The sequence below is a fragment of the Heloderma suspectum genome, chromosome 3 (genome assembly GCF_057233095.1).
Source record: "Heloderma suspectum isolate Gila_16-S chromosome 3, 16-S_ref, whole genome shotgun sequence".
Taxonomy (NCBI): Eukaryota; Metazoa; Chordata; class Lepidosauria; order Squamata; family Helodermatidae; genus Heloderma; species Heloderma suspectum.
This window is the reverse complement of record NC_139460.1, coordinates 8068412-8093715: the sequence shown is the minus strand read 5'-3', so window position 1 is coordinate 8093715 and position 25304 is coordinate 8068412. Positions and strand designations below refer to the sequence as shown.

Genomic DNA, 25304 nt, shown 5'->3' with positions numbered 1-25304 from the left:
CTTGGTCTGATCCAGCAGGGCTCTTGTTCTTGTGCTGGCTGTGGATGATGGGAGTTGTACTCCAACACATATGAAGACCACCAGGTTGAGGAAGGGTGGTGTATATGGATCATTTTTATCCAGCAGGTCCCTTTGTTCTGATGCTCTTATGGTTTCACTTTTAACGGAAAGAAAATTGTTTCCAAAAGTTGATGAAACACACACGTACACAGATTCCAACACTTTCACGTGACAATGTTCTTTCGGGGTTTTACATGCAGTATTCTGCTGACCATTACATGGAATCCTCTTAAACATCTTACACAAACTTTGGCCATCCCCCATGGAATTCAGCACAGCTTACATGGGGTTCCCAGGTCGTCTTCCGTCCAGTTAGCTTCTAGCTTCAGCAGTAAAAAAACCCTGAAAATGTGACTTCATAACATTTTCTGGCTACACTTGGCCACTTACAAAGAGTTCAGCTTATGTGACAAAATAAGCATATTTCTCCCCGGACCACGTTTCTGGAGCATGTTGTGGCTTCTGGGAATAAGGGTGCAATCCCATGCATGTTCAGACAGAAACAAGTCCTACAACTCCCAGCATAGCTATGCTAGCTGGGGAATACTGGGAGTTGTAGGACTTGTTTCTGTCTAAATGTGCATAGGATTGCACCCTAAATATGCTGACCAACGCTTTTCTGGTCCAGTCACCTAGATATCGGCATGATCCATCACAGCTGAAACATGATCCTGTGATATCTGGACTGTAGTTCGTATGAAGAACTGGATGTTTGAGGCATAGGTTAAGGTGTACCATGCTGGAGATACCTGCAGGTGGAACGCAGGTCTATAAAACCCAGATCCTAACATCATGGAGACAGAAATATTCAGATGAGACACTTAGAGGCCATTTTTATACAATTGACAATCGAGTGATACGGCCGTTCTGGGAGTCTTCACCACGACAAGCCTGCAGGTAGGGTTGTTCCACATTTGCAACTGCACGCCCTCCCGCCACACACATAGAAAACTAGCATGTCAGGGAGAGGCATTCTGCTTAACTTCTCCCTCCCCGCAACAAGTTATTTATTTTTTTTCTACATGCACAAACAGCCAAATATGCAATGCTTCCACTCCCATAGCTTGAAATGGTCTGATCCAGGCAAAGCGTTACTATTTGATTTTGCAAACTGCATAAATTTGCTCCAACATTTTGCCCAAGGCAAATGGTCATAGACAGAAAACCTGACCTTAGCAGTTCTCTGTCCAGTGCTCTTTCTGTGAATCAAAGTAGATGTTATAAGAGATGAACTAGGCTGTGTTGCTGAAAAGAGCATCTCTGTCTTATTCTTCCCTTCTCCCACATAATGTCAAGTGCAAGGTGCAGAAACTCCAGCCCAGGGGCCCAATCCAACCCTCTGGGGTTCCCCAGAAGGCCACTCCCCCTTTCCCCATATCATTTGTTGATTTTCTGGCTTTTGTGCAGTCCCCCCATCCCATTCTGAAAAGTTGAAATGCTTCCCCTATGGCTTAATTAGTGGCAGGAGGAGCTTTAAGCTAAAATATACAGGTATGTGGGGCTCCACCCCCTTTGCATTTGGCTCCACCCACCACTGGAATGCAGCCCCAGAGAGCTTCTCTGCAAGTGAGTTTGGCCCCACCCTGATGTAGTAAGGAATAACACAAGATGTCTCCATGCTTTACACACCATTCTATTCCGCAAGCAGCAAGCAGGTATTAACATTCAAAGCCCTTGACGGCTTGGGGCCAGGTTATCTGAAGGATTGCCTCCTCCCATATGTGCCTGCCCGGCCCCGGACCTTAAGATCATCCTCAGCGGCCCTCCTCCGTGAGCCCCTGCCAAAGGAGGTGGGGCGGGTGGCTACTAGGAGGAGGGCTTTTTCTGCTGTGGCACCCCGGCTGTGGAATGAGCTCCCTAGTGAGGCTCACCTGGCACCTACACTGTATCCTTTCCGGCGCCAGGTGAAGACCTTTTTATTTTCTCAGGCATTTTAGCTTTCTAGACTTTTAGCTTTGCTGTTTTAAATCTGTATTTTAAATCTCTGCACTGCTGCTAGGTTTTATTCTGGTTGTATTGTTATACTGTGGTTTTAATATTCTGTATATTTTATATTGTTTTATTGTGTGCTGTTTGGTTTTAATTTTGTGAACTGCCCAGAGAGCTTCGGCTATGGGGTGGTATAGAATGAAATAAATAAACAAACAGACAAACAAACAATGAAGTAGAGAGAGGCAAAGAGTGGTTCACAGACATCCGGAGGGAGAGGGGGAGAGAAATACGCAGGGTCCAGGTGCAGAATTGCACTCTTGAATGCTTCTCCACAAAATCAACTCCCCACACCCAGAAAATGAGTGAGTCAGGTTAACCTTCTGCTTGACATGCTGGTGATCTATGAGTCTCCAGGGGGAGCACTCAAACCTGCAACATGCCCTTGCCTGTAAATAGTACAGTCTGGGAAAAGCCTTACTGCTTGATTTTCTGGTCTCTACCTTTTAGTTAATACCCGTTGCTTCTTACTCAGTCCTCAGCGGAGACAGTGAATAGGGATTGACCTAAGAGCTGTTGTTGGGAGACAGGAGACTTCTGTTTTGAATGGCTTTACAGAACAAGAGCCCTGCTGGGTCAGGCCAAGGGTCCGTCTCGTCCTGCCCGCCACATCCCATAGTGGCTGGCCAGAAGCTTGTGGGAAGCCCTGAAACAGGGCATGATGAAGTCAACTGCCCTTCCTCACTGCCTTCCCCCTTGCCCCAACATCTGCCTCTGAACTCAGAAGCTCCATTTTTCTATCATAAAATTGGTAGATCCTTTCTCTTCCGTGGACTTGTCTAGTCTTTTTCTAAAGCCATCCACTCCAGCAGCAGTGAAAGAATGAAAAACAAAAGAAAAAGCAACAAAGTCTTGTGGCACCTTAAAGACTACCCTGTTTATTATGGCCCAAGACAGCCTGGTGCCCTCCAGATGTGCTGCCTTGAGTGCCATGTTTTGGTATAAAGGCAGGGCATGCATCAAATAAATAAATAAATAAATAAATAAATGTGTTGGACTGCAACTCCCATCATTCTCAGCCTGGAAATGATGGGGATTGCAGTCAAACACATCTGGCTGAACATCAGGAAAAACTTCCTGACTGTTAGAGCAATACGACACTGGAACCAATTACCTGGGGAGGTGGTGGGCTCTCCCACACTGGTGGCATTCAAGACGAGACTGGACAGCCATCTGTCAGGGATGCTCTGACTTGGATTCCTGCATGAAGCAGGGGGTTGGACTCGATGGCCTTGTAGGCCCCTTCCAACCCTACTATTCTATGATTCGATGATTCTATGGAGGGCGCCAGGTTGGGGAAGGCTGTCATAAGGCTTTGTGGACTGGAGTCCACTTCTCTTAAAGGCACAGATGTGTAAAGAAAAGGGGGAAAAAAACCAGCTGAAGACAAACAGCGCCTTGTTAATTGTAGGAGATAGCAAGCCACTTGTTCCTAGCTTGACCTGTGACCTGACTTTTCACCTTTGTAAACAGCACATCCCATGGCTTGAATATTTTCCCCTCCCCTCCCCCTTCCCCCTTGAAAATTCCCCTTGAAGCCGGACATTTAACCTCGGGGTTATGCAAAGACCTTGTGAAAATATGTGGCACCTTTGAACAGGAGCACAATGCAACATTTCCCCCACCTGCTGAGGCTGAATTCCCTGAAATGTCCATACTGGAGGAAATTCTGTTATGTGGAACTATGCTAGATTGGCATAAGTGGACTGGGCGAGACTTTGCCTGCGTCTTTTGTGCGTTCATCAGTGACGTTCTGTTAAATTTTAGGCTTCAGTATGCCCAAAGTGAAGCATTTCCATTGATTATGAACGAGAGCATTGACGTTGGTTTTAGGCTGAGCCATCAGAAACAAAACATGCAAGCCAACGAAACAGGAAAATATATATTCATCTCATTTTAGGCCCAGCAACTCTAACTGAGGGGATTAATACTGCTCTGATTGCGTCATCTTCTTCATTGGCTTATCATTAGATAGCTAATAATAAAGATGATTTTTTTGAAGGAACACACAAGCAGATTCTGTGTTGTTTTTAAGAAAGTGTTCTCTATCTTGTGGCTTTTCTTGGATTTTTTGTCAACTGCAAATTGGTTTTTCAAGGTTCAGTTCTGGAATATAACAACTTTAAAAATACAATAAAATAAACAAACCCTACAGTAGTCTGTGTTATTAAGAAGCCCAAATCCAGAGGAAAGATAACAAGAGACTCTGAAATAGCCCATCTCGGGCGGTGCAATGAATGCTGCAGGATTAAGGAGTGAAGTTTTGAAGTGGCCTTCTTGAGGGCAGAGATAAAAGGCATTGAAATACACCAGCCGCAGAAGCAGGAGATGGGATAAAAATGGCTAGCGATGGGCTGCACTTATCTCTACTTGCCACGATTAGGGTTTTGTTTTTTTTAACACCCCCCCCCCCAAGTTGTGGAAGGAAGACTGCCAATGCAAGTCTGTTCTTTATAATGGCCCTTTTCCAGGAATGGTGTTCCTGAGACTGGATTCTTAGACCGGGGCGGGGTGGGGTGGGGACACCGGATAAAGACTTTAATGCACACACCGAGCACAGCAAATATGCCATCGAGGAAAAGATGCTCATCAAACCGGTTCCAGGTGCAACTTTCTCCTCCGAGTACTAATGTTTGATCTCAAGGATTCATCCCCGCCATTTCTGCAGTCCTCCCAGCTGCTTCAAAGGCACTCATAAAAACCATGTATGCTATGTATGCTGGTGGAGGAAAAGGCGGTGGGGGTGAGGAATCCATCTGCCATCCTACTGTCTACTGGGAGCTGGATTGTCTTCCTGATCAAACAAAACAGAATGCTGTCAATTTTAGAAAGAAACCAGGCTCTGGTCTTAACTTTAGAGGGTTCCTGTCTGATCCTAACCCAGGCTTACTCCGCAGCAAAATCCTCCCCCCGCCCCAGCTGCACACGCATGCACGCGCGCGCACACACACACACTGATTTCAGTGAGGGTTACTTCACATAGGATTGCAAGCTGGCGGTGTGCATGTGGCTGTCCCAACGGCATCCCTGTTCCATGAGAGGCAGTGGCACATAGTGGTCAGAGCATGAGATTGGCCTCTGAGTTCAAACCCTGCCTGAGTCGTGAAGCTCACTCAGTGAACTGAGGGCGCTCACTATCTCTTAACTCAGGGGTGCGGAACTTCCTTCAGCCTCAGGGCCAAATTCCCTTTGGGAGAAACTCCAGGGGGGTCAAATTCCAGAGGTGGCTGGGGCCAAAATAAAAAATGCCAGCCTATTTTAGCTTCAAGCTCTTACCGCCAGCCACTAAGCCTTAGGAAAGTCATTCCAACCATTTAGAATGGAGGAAAAATGGCACCCTCCACCTCTGTCTTTGCCTAACCTACCTTGCAAGGTTGTTGTGACGATAAAATTGGGGGTGGGTGGGAGCTAGATGCACCACCTTGAACTCCTTGGAGGCAAGGCAGGACATAGATGTAATAAATGCAAACAATTTCATTCTCTGGAAGTAATTATTTGGGCTCCAACAGCATTGTCCAGGGTCCCCCCCCCCCGTTTCCCCCTTGCTTTGCTTAACATCCAGCCTTGCTCCCCATTTTATGACATTTCAATCAGTCCTAATAAAGATACTGACCTAGCTGGGCAACAGATTGCAGGGTGGGCACCCCCGTCTGTGGCAGGAATGGTTCGTTTCATCCCTTTCTGCCTTCATCATCTTTTTTGCACTTTAAATCTCACTCCACTCCCACGTTGTCTAGCCCCCTACACATTGCCAGAAAAGAGGAAACCCATCACCACAAAAGCAGACACAGAGATTTGCATAAAATGTACATTGTTGTTGTTGTTTATTCGGTCAGTCGCTTCCGACTCTTCGTGACTTCATGGGCCAGCCCACGCCAGAGCTTCCTGTCGGCCGTCGCCACCCCCAGCTCCCCCAAGGTCGAGTCCGTCACCTCCAGAATATCATCCATCCACCTTGCCCTTGGTTGGCCCCTCTTCCTTTTGCCTTCCACTTTCCCTAGCATCAGCAAAAATGTACATAGGCTGATGTATATATATGTAGGTGCAAATTTGGAAATAATGACTATAATTTAATTAGAAATATGACACATCTCACCAGAGTGGGAAGATGGTGACCAGGTCACCTGTGTGCCTGCCTGTTCCACCTGCTGTCCAGCTGCGAACCACAGATGGACCCTGCCTGTTCGCCTTTCTTCGGGTTCTTTACAGTGCCATGCCAAAAATTTCTCCCCCATTGTTTTTGACCATTCCCATTCAATTTGATAGAAAAGAAATTGCTTTTGAAAAGAAAATTAAAGGAGAAGAAATTTCAGAGAAATTCTCATGGGTTGTGTTCTGGGTTAGAATCATAGAATAGTAGGGTTGGAAGGGGCCTACAAGGCCATCGAGTCCAACCCCCTGCTCAATGCAGCAGTCCAATTCAGAGCATCCCTGACAGATGGCTGTCCAGCCTCATCTTAAATGCCTCCAGTGCGGGAGAGCCCACCACCTCCCCAGGTAATGGGTTCCAGGGTCGTACTGCTCTAACAGTCAGGAAGGTTTTGCTGATGTTCAGCCAGAATCTGGCTTCCTGTCACTTGAGCCCATTATTCCATGTCCTGCACTCTGGGATGATCGAGAAGAGATCCTGGCCTTCCTCTCTGGGACAGCCTTTCAAGTACTTGAAGAGCGCTATCCTATCTCCCCTTAGTCTTCTCCAGGCTAAACATGCCCAGTTCTTTCAGTCTCTCCTCATAGGGCTTTGCTTCCAGTCCCCGGATCATCTTCGTTGCCCTCCTCGGAACCCTCCTCTCCATTTTGTCTGCATCCTTCTTAAAGTGTGGGGCCCAGAACTGGACACAGTACTCCAGATGAGGCTTAGCCAGTGCTGAGTCAAGGGGAACACATGCTTCCTTTACTTAGGAGATGACTGAGGAATGTGTAGGAGTGTCCTGTCTTTCACTGTACAATCATCACCTCTTTGCACCTGCATTAAAGATAAGATGCATCCACAATCACCCCCCAGAAATTTAACGTTTGGAATGTCCTGGGGGAAAGTGCGGAACCCTGAAGAATAACAACTAGAGCTAAGCCAACATTTCTCAGAGGACTTTTTCCCAGAAAAGTCGTGAGATTTTTCTTTTTCTTACCCCTTCCTAGAAATAAAAGACCACTTGCAAAATTTCCCCAAATTTTTCTTTCCCATATTTGGGGGGGGGGGTTGCCTTCCCTCTCCCCCACACCACGCTAATGCCCCAGAACAATGCTAGGTATGGGGTATTGTGAAGAACGCAAAGCGGGGGCCAGGCTGCCAACATGCTTGCCGCTGTTTCTGCTTGCGGTGGCTGTGCAAAAGCCCACACCCCTTAGGAAAAAAAGAAAGAAGCTTTGCTTAGGGATGGCGGAGAATTCCACCATGGGCTCCAATGAGGCCGAATTCCAGGGAATTGCAAATGCTGATCAAATTTGCAGATGACACAAAATTGGGCGGGATAGCTAATACTTTGGAAGACAGAAACAAAGTTCAAAGTGACCTGGATAGACTGGAGCGCTGGGCAGAAAACAACAGAATGACATTTAATAGGGATAAATGCCAAGTTCTGCACCTAGGAAGAAGAAACCAAATGCACAGTTACAAGATGGGGTATACGTCGCTCAACAACACTACAAGCGAGAAAGATTTTATTTATTTATTTATTTATTTATTGTTAAATTTATTAATCGCCCATCTGGCTGGTCACCCAGCCACTCTGGGCGATGTACAACATACAATAAAAACAGTTTAAAACAATAAAATTCTACAATAAAAACATTTTCTAAAATACCCTAACCGACCCCAAATGCCTGCCTGAACAACAACATTTTTAATGCACGACGGGAGGGAGTTCCACAGAGTGGGGGCCACCACAGAAAAGGCCCTCTCCCTCGTCCCCACCAGTCTAGCTGTCCTGGGTGATGGGACAGAGAGAAGGCCATCCAAGGCTGATCTTGTTAAGCGGCCTGTCTGGTGCTGCTGGAGGCACTCCTTAAGATAAGAAAGATCTTGGAATTGTTGTCGATCACAAGCTGAATATATGAGCCAACAATGTGATGTGGCTGCAAAAAAGACAAATGCTCTTTTGGACTGCATTAATAGAAGCATAGGTTCCAAATCCCAGGAAGTACTAGGGATGGGGGAGAATTTCTCCCCGAAACTTCGGGGGGGGGGCGAGTGCCAATGTATTCAGCCCCCCGAAGTAGTTTTGGGGAGAAATTCTCCGCCCCCCCGCCCCACGCCCCCCCCGGGATGGGACTTACCTTTCCCGAATGTAGGGGTGGACGAAAGTCACTTACCTGTCGTCGAAGCTTGTTCGCGGTGGGCGGGAGGCGCTTCGCTGCTCCCCCCGCGAAGTTCAGGCTGGGGGGGGGAGGCTTCCCACCTCACCCAGCCGAAATTCAGGCCGGGGGGGAGGCTTCCCGCCTTGCCCGGCCGAAATTCAGGCCGGGGAGGAGGCTTCCCGCCTCGCCCGGCTGCGAACTCCAAAGTGTAAAAAAAAAAAACGCCCCCGTGATAGGCTACGTGATGATTAACGTAGCCTATCACGGCTAGATCTGCAAAGTCAGCCGTGATAGGCTACGTTAATCGTCACATAGCCTATCACGGGTGACTTTAAAAAAAAAAAAAAGCGCGTACGCTAATGGCGGCCCCCATAGGGAGCCGCCATTCGCGTTCCTTATTTGGTCGCTGTAGTCTATGTAAAGATTTTCTTGGAATGGCGGTGGCGGCAGCCGGTCAAAAGACCGGCTGCCGCCCCTGCCCCTGACGAAGACCTGCCGAACCGCCGCCGGGACCTGCCGCCGGGAGGGACATTCGGGTAGGGATGGCAGAGAATTTCTCCCCGAAACTTGTTCGGGGGGCCGAACACGTTGGCGCTGTGCCCCCCTGAAGTTTCGGGGAGAAATTCTCCACCATCCCTACCTGAATGTCCCTCCCGGCGACAGGTCCCGGCGGCGGTTCGGCAGGTCTTCGTCAGGGGCAGGGGCGGCAGCCGGTCTTTTGACCGGCTGCCGCCGCCGCCATTCCAAGAAAAGTAAAAAAAAAACACACGCCCCCGTGATAGGCTACGTGACGATTAACGTAGCCTATCACGGCTAGATTTGCAAAGTCAGCCATGATAGGCTACGTAAATCGTCACGTAGCCTATCACGGGTGACTTAAAAAAAAAAAGCGCATACGGCTAATGGTGGCCCCCATACGGAGCCGCCATTCGTGTTCCTTATTTGGTCGCTGTAGTCTATGTAAAGATTTACGTAGACTACAACGACCAAATAAGGAACACGAATGGCGGCTCCCTATGGGGGCCACCATTTGCGTACGCGCTTTTTTTTTTTAAGTCACCCGTGATAGGCTACGTGACGATTAACGTAGCCTATCACGGCTGACTTTGCAGATCTAGCCATGATAGGCTACGTTAATCGTCACGTAGCCTATCACGGGGGCGTGTTGTTGTTTTTTTAACTTTTTATTTCGCGGCTGGGCGAGGCGCCTCCCCCCCGGCCTGAATTTCGGCTGGGCGAGGAGGGAAGCCTCCCCCCCCCGGCCTGAACTTCGGGGGGAGCAGCGAAACGCCTCCCCCCCACTGCCAAGCAAGCTGCGAGACCGGGTAAGTGACTTTCGTGCACCCCTAGGAAGTACTAGTTCCCCTCTATGCAGCACTGGTTAGGCCTCATCTGGAGTACTGTGTCCAGTTCTGGGCACCACACTTTAAGAAGGATGCAGACAAACTGGAGAGGGTTCAGAAGAGGGCAATGAAGATGATCAGGGGACTGGAAACAAAGCCCTATGAAGAGAGACTGAAAGAACTGGGCATGTTTAGCCTTGAGAAGAGAAGACTGAGGGGAGATATGATAGCACTCTTCAAGTACTTGAAAGGTTGTCACAGAGAAGAAGGCCAGGATCTCTTCTTGATCATCCCAGAGTGCAGGACACGGAATAATGGGCTCAAGTGACAGGAAGCCAGATTCCAGCTGAAAAACTTCCTGACTGTTAGAGCAGTATGACAATGGAACCAATTCCCTAGGGAAGCGGTGGGCTCTCCCACACTGGAGGCATTCAAGACAAGGCTGGACAGCCACCTGTCAGGGATGCTCTAACTTGGATTCCTGCCTTGAGCAGGGGGTTGGACTCGATGGCCTTGTAGGCCCCTTCCATCCCTACTATTCTATGATTCTATGAATTCAGCCTCCGGAGTCCATGGCGGAACATTCCCACTCACCTCCGCCTCCTGCTGGATCGTCGTGGAGCCGAATCCTCCTTGCTGGCAGCTCCATTCCACAAGCGATACGGCCGCCATTGCCGTCCATATCGCTGTGGATGAGGAACAGGAAGTGATCCGGACGCAAATGGCGTCCGCCACACCATTTGTGTCCCTGTTTCTTCTTGTGGTAGGCTACGCATCTGTATTTATGTAGCTATTTACATAGCCTATTGTGTGAAAAAACAGGGACATTTTTTCATGCAGTAGGCTACGTAAATAACTACGTAAATAAAGATGCGTAGCCTATGACAAGAAGAAAAAGGGATGCAAATGGCATGGTGGATGCCATTTGTGTCCGGATCACTTCCTGTTTCTCATCTGCAGTGATACAGCATGGCAATGGTGGCCGTATCGCTTGAGGAATGGAGCCGGCTGGCGAGGATTCCGGGGGGGGGAGGAACGGATCGCCTCTCCCCCTTGCAGACCCCCCTGCAGAGCCCAGGTAAAGGGATTCGTACATTCCCTACCTGTGCTACAACCCTTGGCAGTGGTAAGCCCTACCTGTGAGGAATGGTTGGGGAATTTCTCCTCCCACTGGAGAAATTTGGTGAAATTCTCCTCCCAGGTTCTCTGCCCACAAATAGAGTGGAGAATTTCGAGAGGCCATTTGTGCACAGCTGTAGTTCTTCATCTGTAAACTGGACTTGGAGTGGACAGTCCTTCAAATAGAGGACACCTTCAAATAGAAGACCATCCTCTGACAGCCCTTGAAATAGAGGACTGTCCTCTGCACAGTAGACTACATGGCCGCCCTACTCCCACTTGTGAATGGGGCAGACTCCAGTTTAAGGTGGAGTCATCCAGGTCTAAGTTTGAGGGATCCCAGGCAAAGTGCTCCCTTCTAACCTTGGAGCTTCCCCTGCCCCCCATCCCCACTGAGCTTGCGTACTGGTTGCTGGAAGGGGTATCAGGCAGCAATCTGCAGTGGGCAGTTTCCCACAATGCACTGGAACAATGCTTCATCAGGGGCATTGTGGGTGATGGCAGCTTGAAGACCCAGCTGCCAGCGCAGGGGAGCCTGGGCCAGCATCAGCAGCGGGTCCTACCAGGGCATGGGTGCTCTGGCAGCTGCCCAAGAATGCCGGCCAGGTGCAGAGGCTGACCCTGCCTGGAGACGTGGTGCGGCTGCTGTCAAGCATGATGTAGTCCTGGGCAGTGCCAGCTTCAGGTTTTGAAGGGCCTTTGGGCAAGATACCCTCCTTGGGCCCCGGCCCTCCGCGAGTTGACCTTCTCACCAGCACTGTCACCAGCTGACCTTGCTCCTCCTCCTCTTCCTCCTCCTGGCTCCCATGTGCCTGCTCGACAGGCACGGAGCCCGGGAGCAAGGAGGCCTCAGCATCTGCTGCTCCTCCTCCTCACCACCACCGTTGCCTGGGCCAGAGCGAGAGGCCGGGGAGCACGCAAGTTGCCGGGGGGCAAGTCCAGGGGGCTTGCGTCAGTCAGCACCTGCTGGGGTTGGGCCCTCGGCAGGTGCCTGATCTTGCCCACCCTTGACGCTGTCCCGGGTCTGGGTGACGAAGGGCGGCCAGTGCCATATTATTCAGGCCTGTGCACCGCTTTGGCCCGAAGCCCGAGTCGAAGTGGGCTGCTTCGGGCCCCTTCCAAGGCGAAGCAGAGGCGGCACAAAGCAACTCGAAGCAGGTCAGGGCTCTCTGAAACGCTTCGGTGCGCTTCGGAGCTTCGGAACCCCAGCCCAGCTGCACGGGTGCCCCCAGCTCCTTTCTTGAGCCATCCTGCGGAGGAGTCACCGTTGTCATTGCTGCCTCCCCCATCGCCGCCGTTGCCTCGCTCCTGTCACTGCCATCTCCACCTCTGCTGCTGCTGCTGCTGCCGCCAACTCCTGAGACCTGGATGCGCACCAGCTCTTGTTGCAGGGAGGCGGCGTTTTAAAAATGGCGTCTCCCTGCAACGAGAGCCGGCGCGTGTCCAGGGTTCAGTAGAGGATGGTGGCGGCAGTGATGCTGCCAGTGACTCCTCTTCAGGATGGCTGCAGGTGCACATCCTGACTGAGGGCCCAGGGAAGGAGCTGGGGGCTTTCACAGCACAGTGGGGGCATCAGAGCCCCCCCAAAGCCGGATTCAGCCATCCAAATCCTGCTTCAGGTTCGGGGCTGAGGTGGATCAGGGCCCCCCAAGTCAGCCCAAAGCAAATTGGGCCCGCCTCGGAAGCCCCAAAGTGGCTTCCGAGTCGGTTTGGGGGGTCCATGCACAGCCCTAATATTATTCCTCTGAAACAACTTATTCAAAAACAAGGGAACGTATCGCAACAGCCATGTCTCTCTTATCAATTGATACAGAACTCTGTGTATATGTGTGTATGCTTGTTGGAATACGGATGATGTTCAGAACAACTCTGCTGCTCTGGGCTCTATTCCTATTATTATTATTATTAATAATAATTATAATATTATAATTATTATTATAATAATAATACACTGACAGGTATCCCTTTCTTCTCATCCATGTGGGAACAAATGATACCGCCAAGCGGAGCTACGAAGAGATCACGTCAGACTTTGAAGCTTTGGGAAGGAAACTCAAGAACTTTGGGGCCCAGATAGTTTTCTCATCCATCCTTCCAGTAGTTAGAAGAGGGATAGAAAGGGAACGAAAAATACTCCGGGTGAATGACTGGCTACGAAGGTGGTGCCGACGAGAGAGATTTGGATTCTGGGACCACGGGCTATACTTCCTGGAAGATGGGCTGTTGGCTAGGGATGGGTTGCACCTCACAAAGGCTGGGAAGAATGTCACAGGCCACAGCATGAAGAACTTCATCAGGAGGGCTTTAAACTGAATCCTACGGGGAAGGGAGATGTAATGTTGGGGGTAACAATGGACGTAGGCGCATGCACTGCAATGGAGAGAACAGCTCTGATAGCACCCAATAATAGTCTTCAGACACAGGTAGGAAGAAAGCCAGACTATGAAGCACATGGTCTTCGATGTCTATATACTAATGCCCAGAGTATGGGAAACAAACAGAACGAACTTGAACTCTTAATACAGGAGGGAAATTATGACTTGATAGGTATAACTGAGACTTGGTGGGATGACTCTCATGACTGGAATACAGCAGTTGAAGGATATAACTTGTTCAAAAAGAACAGGAGGAACAGAAAGGGAGGCGGGGTTGCACTGTATGTGAAAAATACATATCTCTGCACAGAAATACAGGAGGAGGAGCTTGGTAGCCCCATCGAGAGCATCTGGGTTGAAATAAATGGAGCAAAGAATAAAAGGAACCTGGTGGTCGGAGTCTACTACCGGCCACCCAATCAAGGAGAAGACAAGGATGAAACTTTTGAAAAGCAAATAGCCAATGTTTTAAGGAAGCATGATGTAGTAGTAATGGGGGACTTCAATTTCCCCGATATTTGTTGGGAGACAAATTCTGCAAAACATGGCCCCTCCAGGAAATTCCTGACTTGTGTGGCGGATAACTTCCTCCTACAGAAAGTAGAGGAAGGAACTAGAGGATCGGCTATCCTTGACTTGATCCTAACCAACAGAGATGACTTAGTGGATAAAGTAGCAGTTACAGGAACTCTGGGGGAAAGCGACCATGTTGTACTTGAGTTCTTGGTTCTAAGGGAAGCAAAAGCCGAGTGTACTCAAACGCGTACCCTGGATTTTAGGAAAGCTGATTTTAATAAACTCAGAACAATGATCAGTAAGGTCCCATGGCAAGCAATGCTAGCGAGAAAAGGAGTCCAAGATGGGTGGGAACTTTTAAAAAAGGAAATTCTCAAGGCACAATCACAAACAATTCCAACAAGAAGAAAAGGTGGAAGACAACAGAAGAAGCCAATGTGGCTTCACAAAAAGCTTATGGATGACCTGAAAACAAAAAAGGACACATATAGGAAGTGGAAAGAAGGCCAAGTAACAAAGGAAGAGTACAGGCAGGTAGCACAGAATTGCAGGGATGGTGTCAGGAAGGCTAAAGCGGAGAACGAGGTGAGGTTAGCGAGGGATGCTAAAAACAACAAAAAGGCTTTCTTCAGCTACGTGCATAGTAAAAGGCAGAGGAAAGAAATGGTTGTTCAGCTATTAAATAAGGATGGCAAAATGATAACAGAGGACAAAGAAAAGGCAGAGGTGCTCAATTCCTACTTTGGCTCAGTCTTCTCCCAAAAGAGGGTCTATGACCCCCCTGGCAAAGGCGAAGTACAGGCTGAAGGGGCAGGATTGCAGCTTGAGATCGACAGGCATATGGTCAAGGAACACCTCATTACTTTGAATGAGTTCAAATCTCCAGGGCCAGATGAACTGCATCCTAGAGTCATAAAGGAACTGGCAGAAGAACTCTCAGAACCGCTGTCTATTCTCTTTGAGAAATCATGGAGGACGAGGGAAGTGCCAGATGACTGGAGGAGGGCTAACGTTGTCCCTATCTTCAAAAAGGGTAAAAAGGAGGAACCTGGGAACTACAGACCAGTCAGTCTGACATCAATCCCTGGGAAAATTCTGGAGCAGATCATAAAGCAATCCATCTGGAAGCACCTTGACAACAATGCCGTGATTACTCGAAGCCAACATGGATTTGTCAAAAACAAGTCCTGCCAGACAAATCTGATCTCATTTTTGGATCAAGTCACCTCCCTTGTAGACCGTGGGAATGCTGTAGACATCATATACCTCGACTTCAGCAAAGCTTTCGACAAAGCGCCCCATGATATCCTGATGAGCTCAAAGTGGGCTAGATGAAACAACTCTCAGGTGGATCCACAGTTGGCTACAGAATCGGACTCAAAGAGTGCGTATCAATGGGACCTTCTCAAGCTGGGGAGAGGTAACGAGTGGGGTACCGCAGGGCTCAGTCCTGGGCCCAGTGCTCTTCAACATTTTTATTAATGACTTGGAGGAGGAGGTGCAGGGAATGCTGATCAAATTTGCAGATGACACAAAATTGGGAGGGATAGCTAATACTTTGGAAGACAGAAACAAAATTCAAAGTGATCTGGATAGACTGGAGTGCTGGGCAGAAAACAACAGAATGGCATTTAATAGGGACAAATGCCAAGTTCTGCACCTAGGAAAAAGAAACCAAATGCACAGTTACAAGATGGGGGATATGTGGCTCAACCACACTACGAGCGAGAAGGATCTTGGAATTGTCGTCGATCACAAGCTGAATATGAGCCAACAATGTGATGTGGCTGCAAAAAAGGCAAATGCTCTTTTGGGCTGCATTAATAGAAGCATCGCTTCCAAATCCCGGGAAGTACTAGTTCCCCTCTACTCAGCACTGGTTAGGCCTCATCTGGAGTACTGTGTCCAGTTCTGGGCACCACACTTTAAGAAGGATGCAGACAAGCTGGAGAGGGTTCAAAGGAGGGCAACAAAGATGATCAGGGGACTGGAAACAAAGCCGTATGAAGAGAGACTGAAAGAACTGGGCATGTTTAGCCTTGAGAAGAGAAGACTGAGGGGAGATATGATAGCACTCTTCAAGTACTTGAAAGGTTGTCACAGAGAAGAAGGCCAGGATCTCTTCTTGATCATCCCAGAGTGCAGGACACGGAATAATGGGCTCAAGTTACAGGAAGCCAGATTCCGACTGAACATCAGGAAAAACTTCCTGAGTGTCAGAGCAATACGGCAATGGAACCAATTACCTGGGGAGGTGGTGGGCTCTCCCACACTGGAGGCCTTCAAGACAAGGCTGGACAGCCATTTGTCAGGGATGCTCTGACTTGGATTCCTGCATTGAGCAGGGGGTTGGACTCGATGGCCTTGTAGGCCCCTTCCAACCCTACTACTATTCTATGATGATGATGATGATGATGATGATTATATGTATACCCTATCTCTTTTCCCCTTGCAAGGATCCCCAGGTGGCTCAGATGGTCCTCCTCCCCTCCATTTTATCCTCACAACAACCCTGTGAGGTAGGTGAGGCTGAGTGTCAGGGACCGGCCCAAGGTCACCCAGTGAGCTTCCTGGCAGAGTGGGGACTCGAACGTGGGTCTCCCCGTCCCAGTCCAAACACTCTAACCACACTGGCTCTCCATCTCTTGGAATAAGAACCATCTGCCGAAGGGGTGCGCTGTATCTAGATGCTTCTGTCCACAGGTGAGGCGCACTGAAATATTTACTGGCCCACTATTGGATATAATCACGTTTAAATTGCACCTCTGCTGTGAACATGTGCTTAGGCAAGCTGTTCAGCTTAGCTCCCCACACCTGCAATATGGAAATAATGCAACTGATCTACCTTGCAGGACTAAGGACAAGGTAATGTATGAAAAGCACTGGATACATTCTAAGTATTATTAGGGATGTGACCAAACGGTCACACAAAGCCCATTCCCTCCTCCCCCCGCCCCGCCCCCCACTCAGGCAAAGGGATTTGTGCCATTAGTATCCACAGTGGATACATGTTTAATTTTTTCTAACGATAGACACTCAGGGAGTTGAACCAGTGAGATGGACAGACTTCAAGAGCCCAGAACAGAAGAGAAAATATTCTCAGGTGCCTGAAAAAACGTTTATTATGCCCAATGTGTTTCAGAAAGGGCTTTCCTTCCTCAGGGTCCACTTATCTTTCTCCAAACGTGTCGCAAAGGATCCTTCCGAATGCTTCTTGTGTCTTAAGATGTTCAAAACATTCAGAGGGATTCTTTGCAACACATTTGAAGAAAGGTAAGAGGCCTCCGAGGAAGGAAAGCCCTTTCCGAAACGTGTTGGGAATAATAAAAAGTTTTTTTCAGGCACCTGAGAATATTTTATCTTCTGTTTTGGGACACCCAAGTGCCATCCCTTCTTGCTGATTCCCAGACTTCAAGAGCACCTGTTTTGCATGTGGAAGGTCCCAGGTTTGATTCCTGGCAATTCCAGGAAGGGCTGGGGAAAACGTCTTGTCTGTACTGTAGTCACAAGATTGACAACCTGGTGCCCTCCAGACGTTTTAGACTACAACTCTATGTATACTGAACCAGAGGCCTATCTAGTCTACTGGATCTCCCAATGGGAAGCTTTCAGACAGGAGCACAAGAGCTGAAACTTTGCCCTTCTGCATTAGCTGGAAGCACAATTATAGTTGGAGCTGCACATACCACGCGCTTGAGGAAATGGTGTTCCTTTTTGCATTAACTTCCTTTAATGTTCCATCCATACCAACAGGTTGGTCGGCACAGTCCTACATCCTTTACCTCCCTTTCCCACATGCTCAGAAGCAGCATTCTTCCCCCACCCTGCCTTTCAATGGCTGCACTGTAATCACGAGGGCTAGAAGCTTACCTTATTGAAAATAGGAAAGTTGGGGGCCACGTTAAATGGTCACAAGCCTAGATCTGCAACCAGCCATACGCTCGAGAGAAAGCTGGAGCCAGGCTTTATTCTTTAGGATAGAGGTATTACCAAATACACGTTGATCTTATTCACACATGACCTGTTTTAGATGGACGCTCAAATGCTTCTTGTGGGTTCCTGGTCGACAACTGTGTGAACAGAATGCTGAACTAGATGGACCCTTGGCCTTATCCAGCAGGGCTCCTCTTATGTTCCTATGTTCTTAGGTGTACAACTAAAAATGCAAAGTGTTGATTAGCCCTAAGAGCATGCATCCAATACCAAATTCTGTGACCAGGCAGAACTGTTGAGTATCCTCTTGCCAGGACTGGGGTGGGGGTGGGAGTGTAACCCGGGTCCAAATTCCCACTCAGCCATGAAACTCCCCAGTTGACTTTGATCCAGTCACCCTTTCTCTCAGCATAGCCTCCCTGGCAGGGTTGTTGTGTAGATAAAATTAGTGTGGAAGAACCTTGTATGCTGCTTTGATCTCTTTGGAGGAAGGAAAGGATAAAAACGTAATAAAGCTGTTTGTTTTTTTTTAGCAACAAAGAAGGATCCTGGATTCCACCCCCTCCCCCTGCTCAGTGATCCTCTGGAGATGCTGTTTGTGATTGTGTGTTTATTCCCAGCTTGACTTGTTCCTTGGGGTCCAGGTGTTTGAGTCTGGGGGAGACATGAGATCTTGAGCTAATGAGGTGAGAAAGAGAGCAGCAGGCAAAAGCAGTCCAAAAAATCCCTTGCAAACAGCCCAGACAACTTCTAACATCTGCGGGGGGGGGGGGGAGGTGGGCAGCTCCATTAACTGACATCCGTTCCTGCAATTTGTCCCCTTAGAAAGCACTCTCTTCCTGCATTCCACTTTTAATAAATTTGTAAATGACAAGGCTAAAGATTTAAACCTGTAGGGGTCGTTGAGATCTGATGTCCATACTTTCCCCCCTTCCCCTTCTCAACCAGATATATACTTCATCTTTTTTAAAGGAAGGGGTGCGAGGGAAATAAAACCAGGATAAAGAATGAAATCTCACCATATGCAGCATTAACCAAAAGCATACCATTGGACCAGAGTGCGTTGCTGTAATTCAAGCCATACGTTTTGTCTGTCTCCTTGACTGTAAAGATTCTATCGAGAACGGAGAGATGGGGAAATCTGAATTTTGTTCATGATTAATAAACCACTCCTTTGACATTGGGGAGGCTAGATTTCTCTTTTCGATGGATGTGAAATTCTTTGCTGTTAACCTTACCACGTGTTTTCCACCCTCGATTTTAGGTTGGCACCTGGAGGAAATCCCATTTTTCGGAAAACGAAGGATTTTAATTTTCCTCCCAAGAAGCAATTGATTAATTTTTCTCCAAAAGAGATTGGGTGGCTAAGGAGAGAGAGGAGGCAGAACATGAAGATGAATCGACAAATTCTGGTCGCCTTTTTCCTAGCTTTCATCTTGCAGAACGGGACCTGCAATGGAATCAAATGGCTGTAAGTCTTTTTTTCTGTTTTTTGTTTAAAAAAAATCTATCCAGGTGTTGTGCAGGCATAACTTTGCGGGAGGGGGGGGGAGGGACAAACATGTAATTTTGCTGCACACTTAACCCAAATAACAAGTGGCCTGTCATATGGGGTAGGTGGGCGGCAAATCAGACCCAAACTAGATCCAATGTGTGCAGCCCTTTTGTTATTCACATACCTTCCCCGTTCATGTGTAAACTGTGTTGGGGAGTCTAATTTTAATATGAAAAGGGGTACACAGGAGAAGGGATCCACAGTGTGTGTGTGCGTGTGTGTGCGTGTGCGTGTGTGTGTGGTATCAGATTTCTCCCTCACCTGGCTTTTGGGTAATCAAAACTGTTCAGATCTTGAAAGACTTGACTTTTTCCATTAGCTAGCAAATGTCGAGAGACATCACTCAACTCAGCCGTTTAAGAGCGAGCTTGAACAAAATCTTTTGCTGTTTTTATTGAGCCTCAGGTTGTGAGTTATAACTGTGAGTACTGCAGCAACTAATTTAGGTTGATCCCATTATATTGGCTTGCAAGATGCGAGTTGGCTTGCAAGATGCAAGTTTGACCAATATATTGGCCAGTATATTGGCTTGCAAGATGCGAGTTTGACCAATATTGGCTTGCAAGATGCGAGTTGGCTTGCAAGATGCGAGTTTGACCAATATTGGCTTGCAAGATGACAACAACATTGCAAGTGCAACCTGCTTGTCCACCAGTCCCTCGCTTTGGCCCAAAGGAGGTGGTTAGTAGAAGGAGCAGCAGATGCCGCGGCCTGCTTGCTCCCTGGCTCTCCCCCTGTCAAGCAAGTTGTAGCAATGATGAGGAAGGGGATGCGGAGCAAGAGCAGCTGGTGACCATGGCGATGAGAAGGTGGGCTCATGGGGGGGGCAAGACCTGGAGTTGGCATTGGTAGGCGAAGGAAGGCTTGGTTCCCCTCAAACCCCCTGCCCCATGCCTTTAATTCAGTTCAGTTTATTTAATTACGGTCACAGGCCAGCCGCGTTCTAGAAATTAGATTTCTGCCCTCTGCTTTATGAGAGAATGGGGAAGGCACACGAATAAACAGAAACGGTCCCTGCTCCATTAGCGTGATCCTCAAACAGTCGTACCTTTATCGATAAATGGTTGCGCTCTTCGCTTGGAGTTACACTGCAGCATTCCTGGACCTGGTGCTTTGGACCAGATGTTTGGGAGTACGGCTCCCATCATCTCTGACTACTGCCCATGCTGGGTGAGGCTGATGGGAGTTGTAGTCCAAAACATCTGGAGGACACCAGGCTGAGGAAGGGTGTTGTACTGCATGGGAGGGGGAGGCGCACAGGGCCAACGTCAGCAATGTGGGCCCCATATTTTTATCATATTTCAGTGGCAGAACACTTGTTTCGAATGCTGAAGGTCAATGACTCCCATCTGAGACCCTGGAGAGATGATACCAGGTAGACCAGACAACACTGATCTAAACGGGCCAAGGGTCCATGTTCAACATGTTCCAATGTTCACTATTGTTATATTTATCTATTTTAAACATTTCTATCCTACCCTCCTTCATTTTTATTTATTTTATTTATTTATCATTGCATTTATTCCCCGCCTTTTTTCCTCTTGCAAGGAACCCAAGGCGGCTTACATTATCCTCCTCCTCTCCGTTGTATCCTCACAACAACAACCCTGTGAGGTGGGTTGGGCTGAGAGCCTGTGACTGGCCCAAAGTCGCCCAGTGAGCTTCCATGGCCGAGTGGGGACTAGAACCCAGTCCAGCACTCTAGCCACTACACCACACTGGCTTCATCAAATTTTATTCCAGGGTGGATTACAAGAAGGGGCAGTCTTACAGTGAAATGGTTGTGGAGTGGCAGGAAATTGGAGCAACAGCTGTGGATCCTCTTTCAGAACTGTGCATGGCTTCTTTATCTTGAATCCCTTTTGAGCTCTGAACTTTGTTTATTGGTTGTTTTTTGCAACGAGGAGTAAAGCCTGAATGCTTTCTAATTGCCCTGGGACTCCATTCAAATGTGGCGGGAGGAGAGCATCTGACCTCTCGGGACTGTGTCATTTCGGAATGGAGGCGGAAGGGCAGGGGGAATCCTCAAAAGTTTCCCCATGGCAAAACTCCCTGCCCATAGAAAGCTAGCATCTCAGAGGAAAAGGCTAGGCTAGAGCCAATCTCATGTGAAGCCGCATTATAAAGGGTCACACCATTGGTCCACTCTGACTGGCATCTTTTCCCTCACCTGCTACCTGAGATCTTTTTTTTAAACCTGGAGAGGCCAGGAGGGAGTGGATGTGTGCCAAACAGGTGTGCTGCCACGCTAAGATATGTTTAGCGGCGTCCTGGTCTGTGTTTGTTGTAACCTTTAGCTCCGCCCTCAGCTTTAATTTGTAAAGAAAAGTTTCTCGTCCTCAAGGTTGCAGCCATAGGCTTGAAAGCATGTGGGCAGTCTGGGATGAAATCTAGTAAGCTAGAGGGAGGGGTCGAGCAGGGTATTTGTGGGGTGGGGTGGGGTGGGGGCACGCCTTCAGTGCCTTTCAAAGGGAATGAATAGCGACAGATTCATTTTTGTGGGAACAGTGAAAATTTAGTATTTTAAAGGGATAAGCGCTCACAAACCGAGAGGTCTGTGTTGCAAAAACCTGTCCACCCCCTGCTTTTTTCTGGAACAATGCAACAGCAGGGCTTGCAAATGGAGAGAAACATCATCCAGCTGCTCCATTTTGTTCAGAAGATTCCCGCGCAAAGAGCAAACCAAACTCTCAAACAGCAGCTGGTGTGCTTCTGTAATCTGCGGGCCCGGCTGCCTGTCCGAACGCTCAGTCTGTTTGGATACCATGCTAAGGCCATGCAGGCTTAGCTCTGAGCAGCCGCCCCTTGTCACAGCTGCCAGCCCATCCACCCCGTCTCCTGCCCCGTTGCATTTCATCTGGGAGAGGTAGAGAAGGCGCCATTTCTCAGGTTGCCTCCTCTTGGCGTGATGCGAGGCATAACTCGAGCCGGGGTGCAGCCCCAGGACCCATTTTACACCCCAGGGCACTGTTGTGGACGACGCAAAGCGACAAAGGATCCTTTCAAGCAAGGGAAGAGTCCTTTCTCTTGTCTCTAAACAGCCACAGCCAGATGCCACCCATCTGAGTTTGGGGCTAAGGCAGGGGTGCAGAACCTCAGGCTGGGGGCCACATCAGGCCCTCCAAGGTTTCCCAGAGGGCCACGCCCCCTTCACCGCCACCAATTGTTTGGGGTTTCCCAGCTTTTGTGCAGTTTTCCCCCATTCTCAAAGGCTGAAATGCCTCTGCTAAGGTGTAGTTACTGGCAGGGAGAGCTTTAAGCGAAAATAGGTGGGTATTTTGGCTCTGCCCCTTTGCCTTTGGCTCCACCCTTTTGCCTTGAGCCCTGCCCACCACTGGAGTGCGGCCCCCGAGAGCTTCTCCAAAATGGAATTCAGCCCTTGGGATGAAGGAGGTTCAACGCCGCTGGGCTAAGGGCTCTGTCGGAGGAGGAGGAGTGGCCTTGATCTCCGAGTCACACTTGAACTCGGCACCCGGTGGTGGAGCTTCAGAAATTGAGCACAGCTGAAATGATGCTCTTTCTCAAAGGGGCTGTGAACCGCAAACATGTTAAGCTAGCACAGGCTTGCTTTTACGACTCTTCTCAGGCCACCTTTGTTCAACCAACCAAACAAAAAAACTGTTGTTGTTCTTGTTGTTGTCGTTATTAATTAATTACATTTCTATACCGCCCTATAGCTGAAGCCCTCTGGGTGGTTTTCAGAAGTTAGAACATTAAAATGCAATATGTAAAGTTTAAAAGCCATTTACATAAAAGCACACAGACAATATACACAAGCAACATAGAACTAAAACAACTTTGAACTGCCAGTCATAACTAAAGACACATCCAGGACTGATCAAAACTCATAATGTGCTGCCAAATGCCTGGGAAAAGAGAGAGGTCTAAACCTGATGCCCCAAAGATAACAACGTTGGTGCCAGGCAGACCTCATGGGGTGGCTCTTGCCACAGATGGGGGGCCACCACTGAGAAGGCCCTAGTGGGTCATTTAGAAGCCCCTAATTCTACTGTCAGTGGGGCGGTGAATCCGCTGCGGGTTGCTTGGATAGCTCCTTTAGAGTTCTGACTGGTTCTGCTTTAAACCCGGAGTGGATTCATCGCCCCACTGATATCGCAGCCACCAGCCTCCATTGGCTACGTACTGGTCCAGCTGTGGTGGCGTGGACTGGTGCTGATGGGTGTCTACTGGGAGCCTCCTACATAAGCCAAGGAAAGTGGAAGAGGTGCATAGATGCACAGCCCTCTTTGGCTGCTGGCTGCTTGAATGCACAGAGAGCAGGGAGTAAGGGCTGCAGGCCTTGCTTTTACTCCTGACCTCCATGTATTCATCTGAAAGCCTGAGTTGCAGGCACTAGCTTGATATGCCCAGGCTGCTGTCACACTGCTGGCAACATATAGATGGCAGTGTCCCTGAGGGTGCCTGCAGAGCCTATGTGCATACAACTGGCTGGTGTGTGCAAACGAATGGGTGGTAGGATCTGGCATGGGTAGAAAAGACTTTAGGCTGTAGGTGGGAAGATAGTGTTTTTGAGTGCTCTCCTACATAGAAAATTCCCTGCAAGTAAAACAAGCTCTAGTAAATCCAGGGAGAAAGGTTCTATCCCTGCCCATGCCCTGCTGTGCTATCTTTCTACTTGCAGGGAATGTATTATTTCTCCCCCCTCCCCCCCCACTTACTTAAGAGAGCTTCCGCTATTGGGTGGTATAGAAATAAATAAATAAATAAATAAATAAATAAAATTAATGGAACATTCAAAAATGGCATTTCCCACCTGCAGTGAAGCCGTACCATCCGTTATGCCACCTTGGGACTCCACCATCTTGTTCCGCCTTGAGTGCCATTTTTGGTAGAAAGGAGGGGTACAAGTCAAATGAATAACTGTGCAGACAAGGATGGCTCAGCTCTCCTCCTCTCACTGCTGCTGCAGACTGGGCACAGGGGGACATTTGGAAGCCGATCGAAAGTGCAGGGTTCAAATATTCATCAAGCAACCCCCGCCCGCAACCCCCGAACTGTGCCCGCCAAGGCGCTGTCCTTGTTCGCCCCCTGCTCATGCCTACTCGCGTTCCAAAGTACTCACCGCAAACCCGTTCGATGAGCGCCACCATTTTTGCGCTTTTGCTTTCTAGGAAAAACTGGAAGTTTAAAAAATGCGCATATTCCAATATGCTCAGTTTGGAGCTGGGAAAGCTAAATAAATGCAATATTAGAGGTATAATCCCTCTAATATAGCGGCACTGGCTGCTAGAATGGGAAGACTGCTAGAACAGGTTTGTTGACATGGCTCAACTCAGTTGCCTGCTTGGTTGGACTCTCCTTGGAAGCACAGCTATGGGGCCTGCCATGACGAGCCCCCACGCTTCAAAATTTACCACTACACCACTGGGTTCAACACCGCTGAATTATTTGATTTGTTCCCCACCTTTCTACCAAGGAAGTAGCACTCAAGGCTAAGGATGTCATGGGCCAGGAGTCCGTCGGGCCCCCCCAGCCCGCGACCCCTGGACTGTGCCCGCCGACACCGAGCTGCTGTCCTCGCTTGCCACCCGCTTATGCTCACTCGCGCCCTCCCAGAATCACCGCGTTCCCGTCCGGGGAGTGCCCACCATTTTCCCGCCGTTGTTTTCTGCACAAAAAAGGGAGTTTAAAATGCACATATTTATGTGCAGTTTGGAGCCAGGAAATCTTAATATGCACAATATTAGAGGCATAGTGCATCTAATATTGTGCATATTAAGCTTTCCTGGCCCCCAAACTGTGCATATTTAAATATGCACATTTTTTAAACTCCCTTTTTTACGTAGAAAACAAAGGCAGGAAAATGGCGGGCGCTTCCCGGACGGGATCACGGTGAGTCCAGGCAACTCACCGAGCTCATAAGGGCCCGAGCGCGGGTCTGGGGGGGTGGGGAGTGGAGGGGTGCTTCAGCAGGCGCCCAGGGAACCTGAGCTGGGGTGTGTTTGCACCTCCCTACTCAAGCTGGTTTACAATCATAGATGAATTAAAATATTAACTAAAACAATAATAAAACAAACACATTAAAATACAGTTAAAAACAAAGCAATAACAGAATAAAAATAGCACCCAACCCAACAGGCCCACTTACACGCTAAA

General features: G+C 48.6%; 1 protein-coding gene across 3 annotated transcripts in view; it reads left to right on the top strand.

The window, feature by feature from the left end:
- WNT11 (Wnt family member 11) overlaps positions 1 to 25304 on the top strand; it is a 71452-nt gene that overhangs the window by 4670 nt on the left and 41478 nt on the right. For 2 of the 3 annotated variants that reach the window (XM_084841594.1, XM_084841595.1), the window contains exon 2: positions 18897 to 19103. In XM_084841594.1, the coding sequence (XP_084697720.1) occupies positions 19021 to 19103 (83 nt within the window). In that variant the 5' untranslated portion in view covers positions 18897 to 19020. Of the gene's footprint in view, positions 1 to 18165; positions 18319 to 18896; positions 19104 to 25304 lie in introns of all 3 variants that reach the window. The other variant, XM_084841593.1, reaches the window with a different exon arrangement.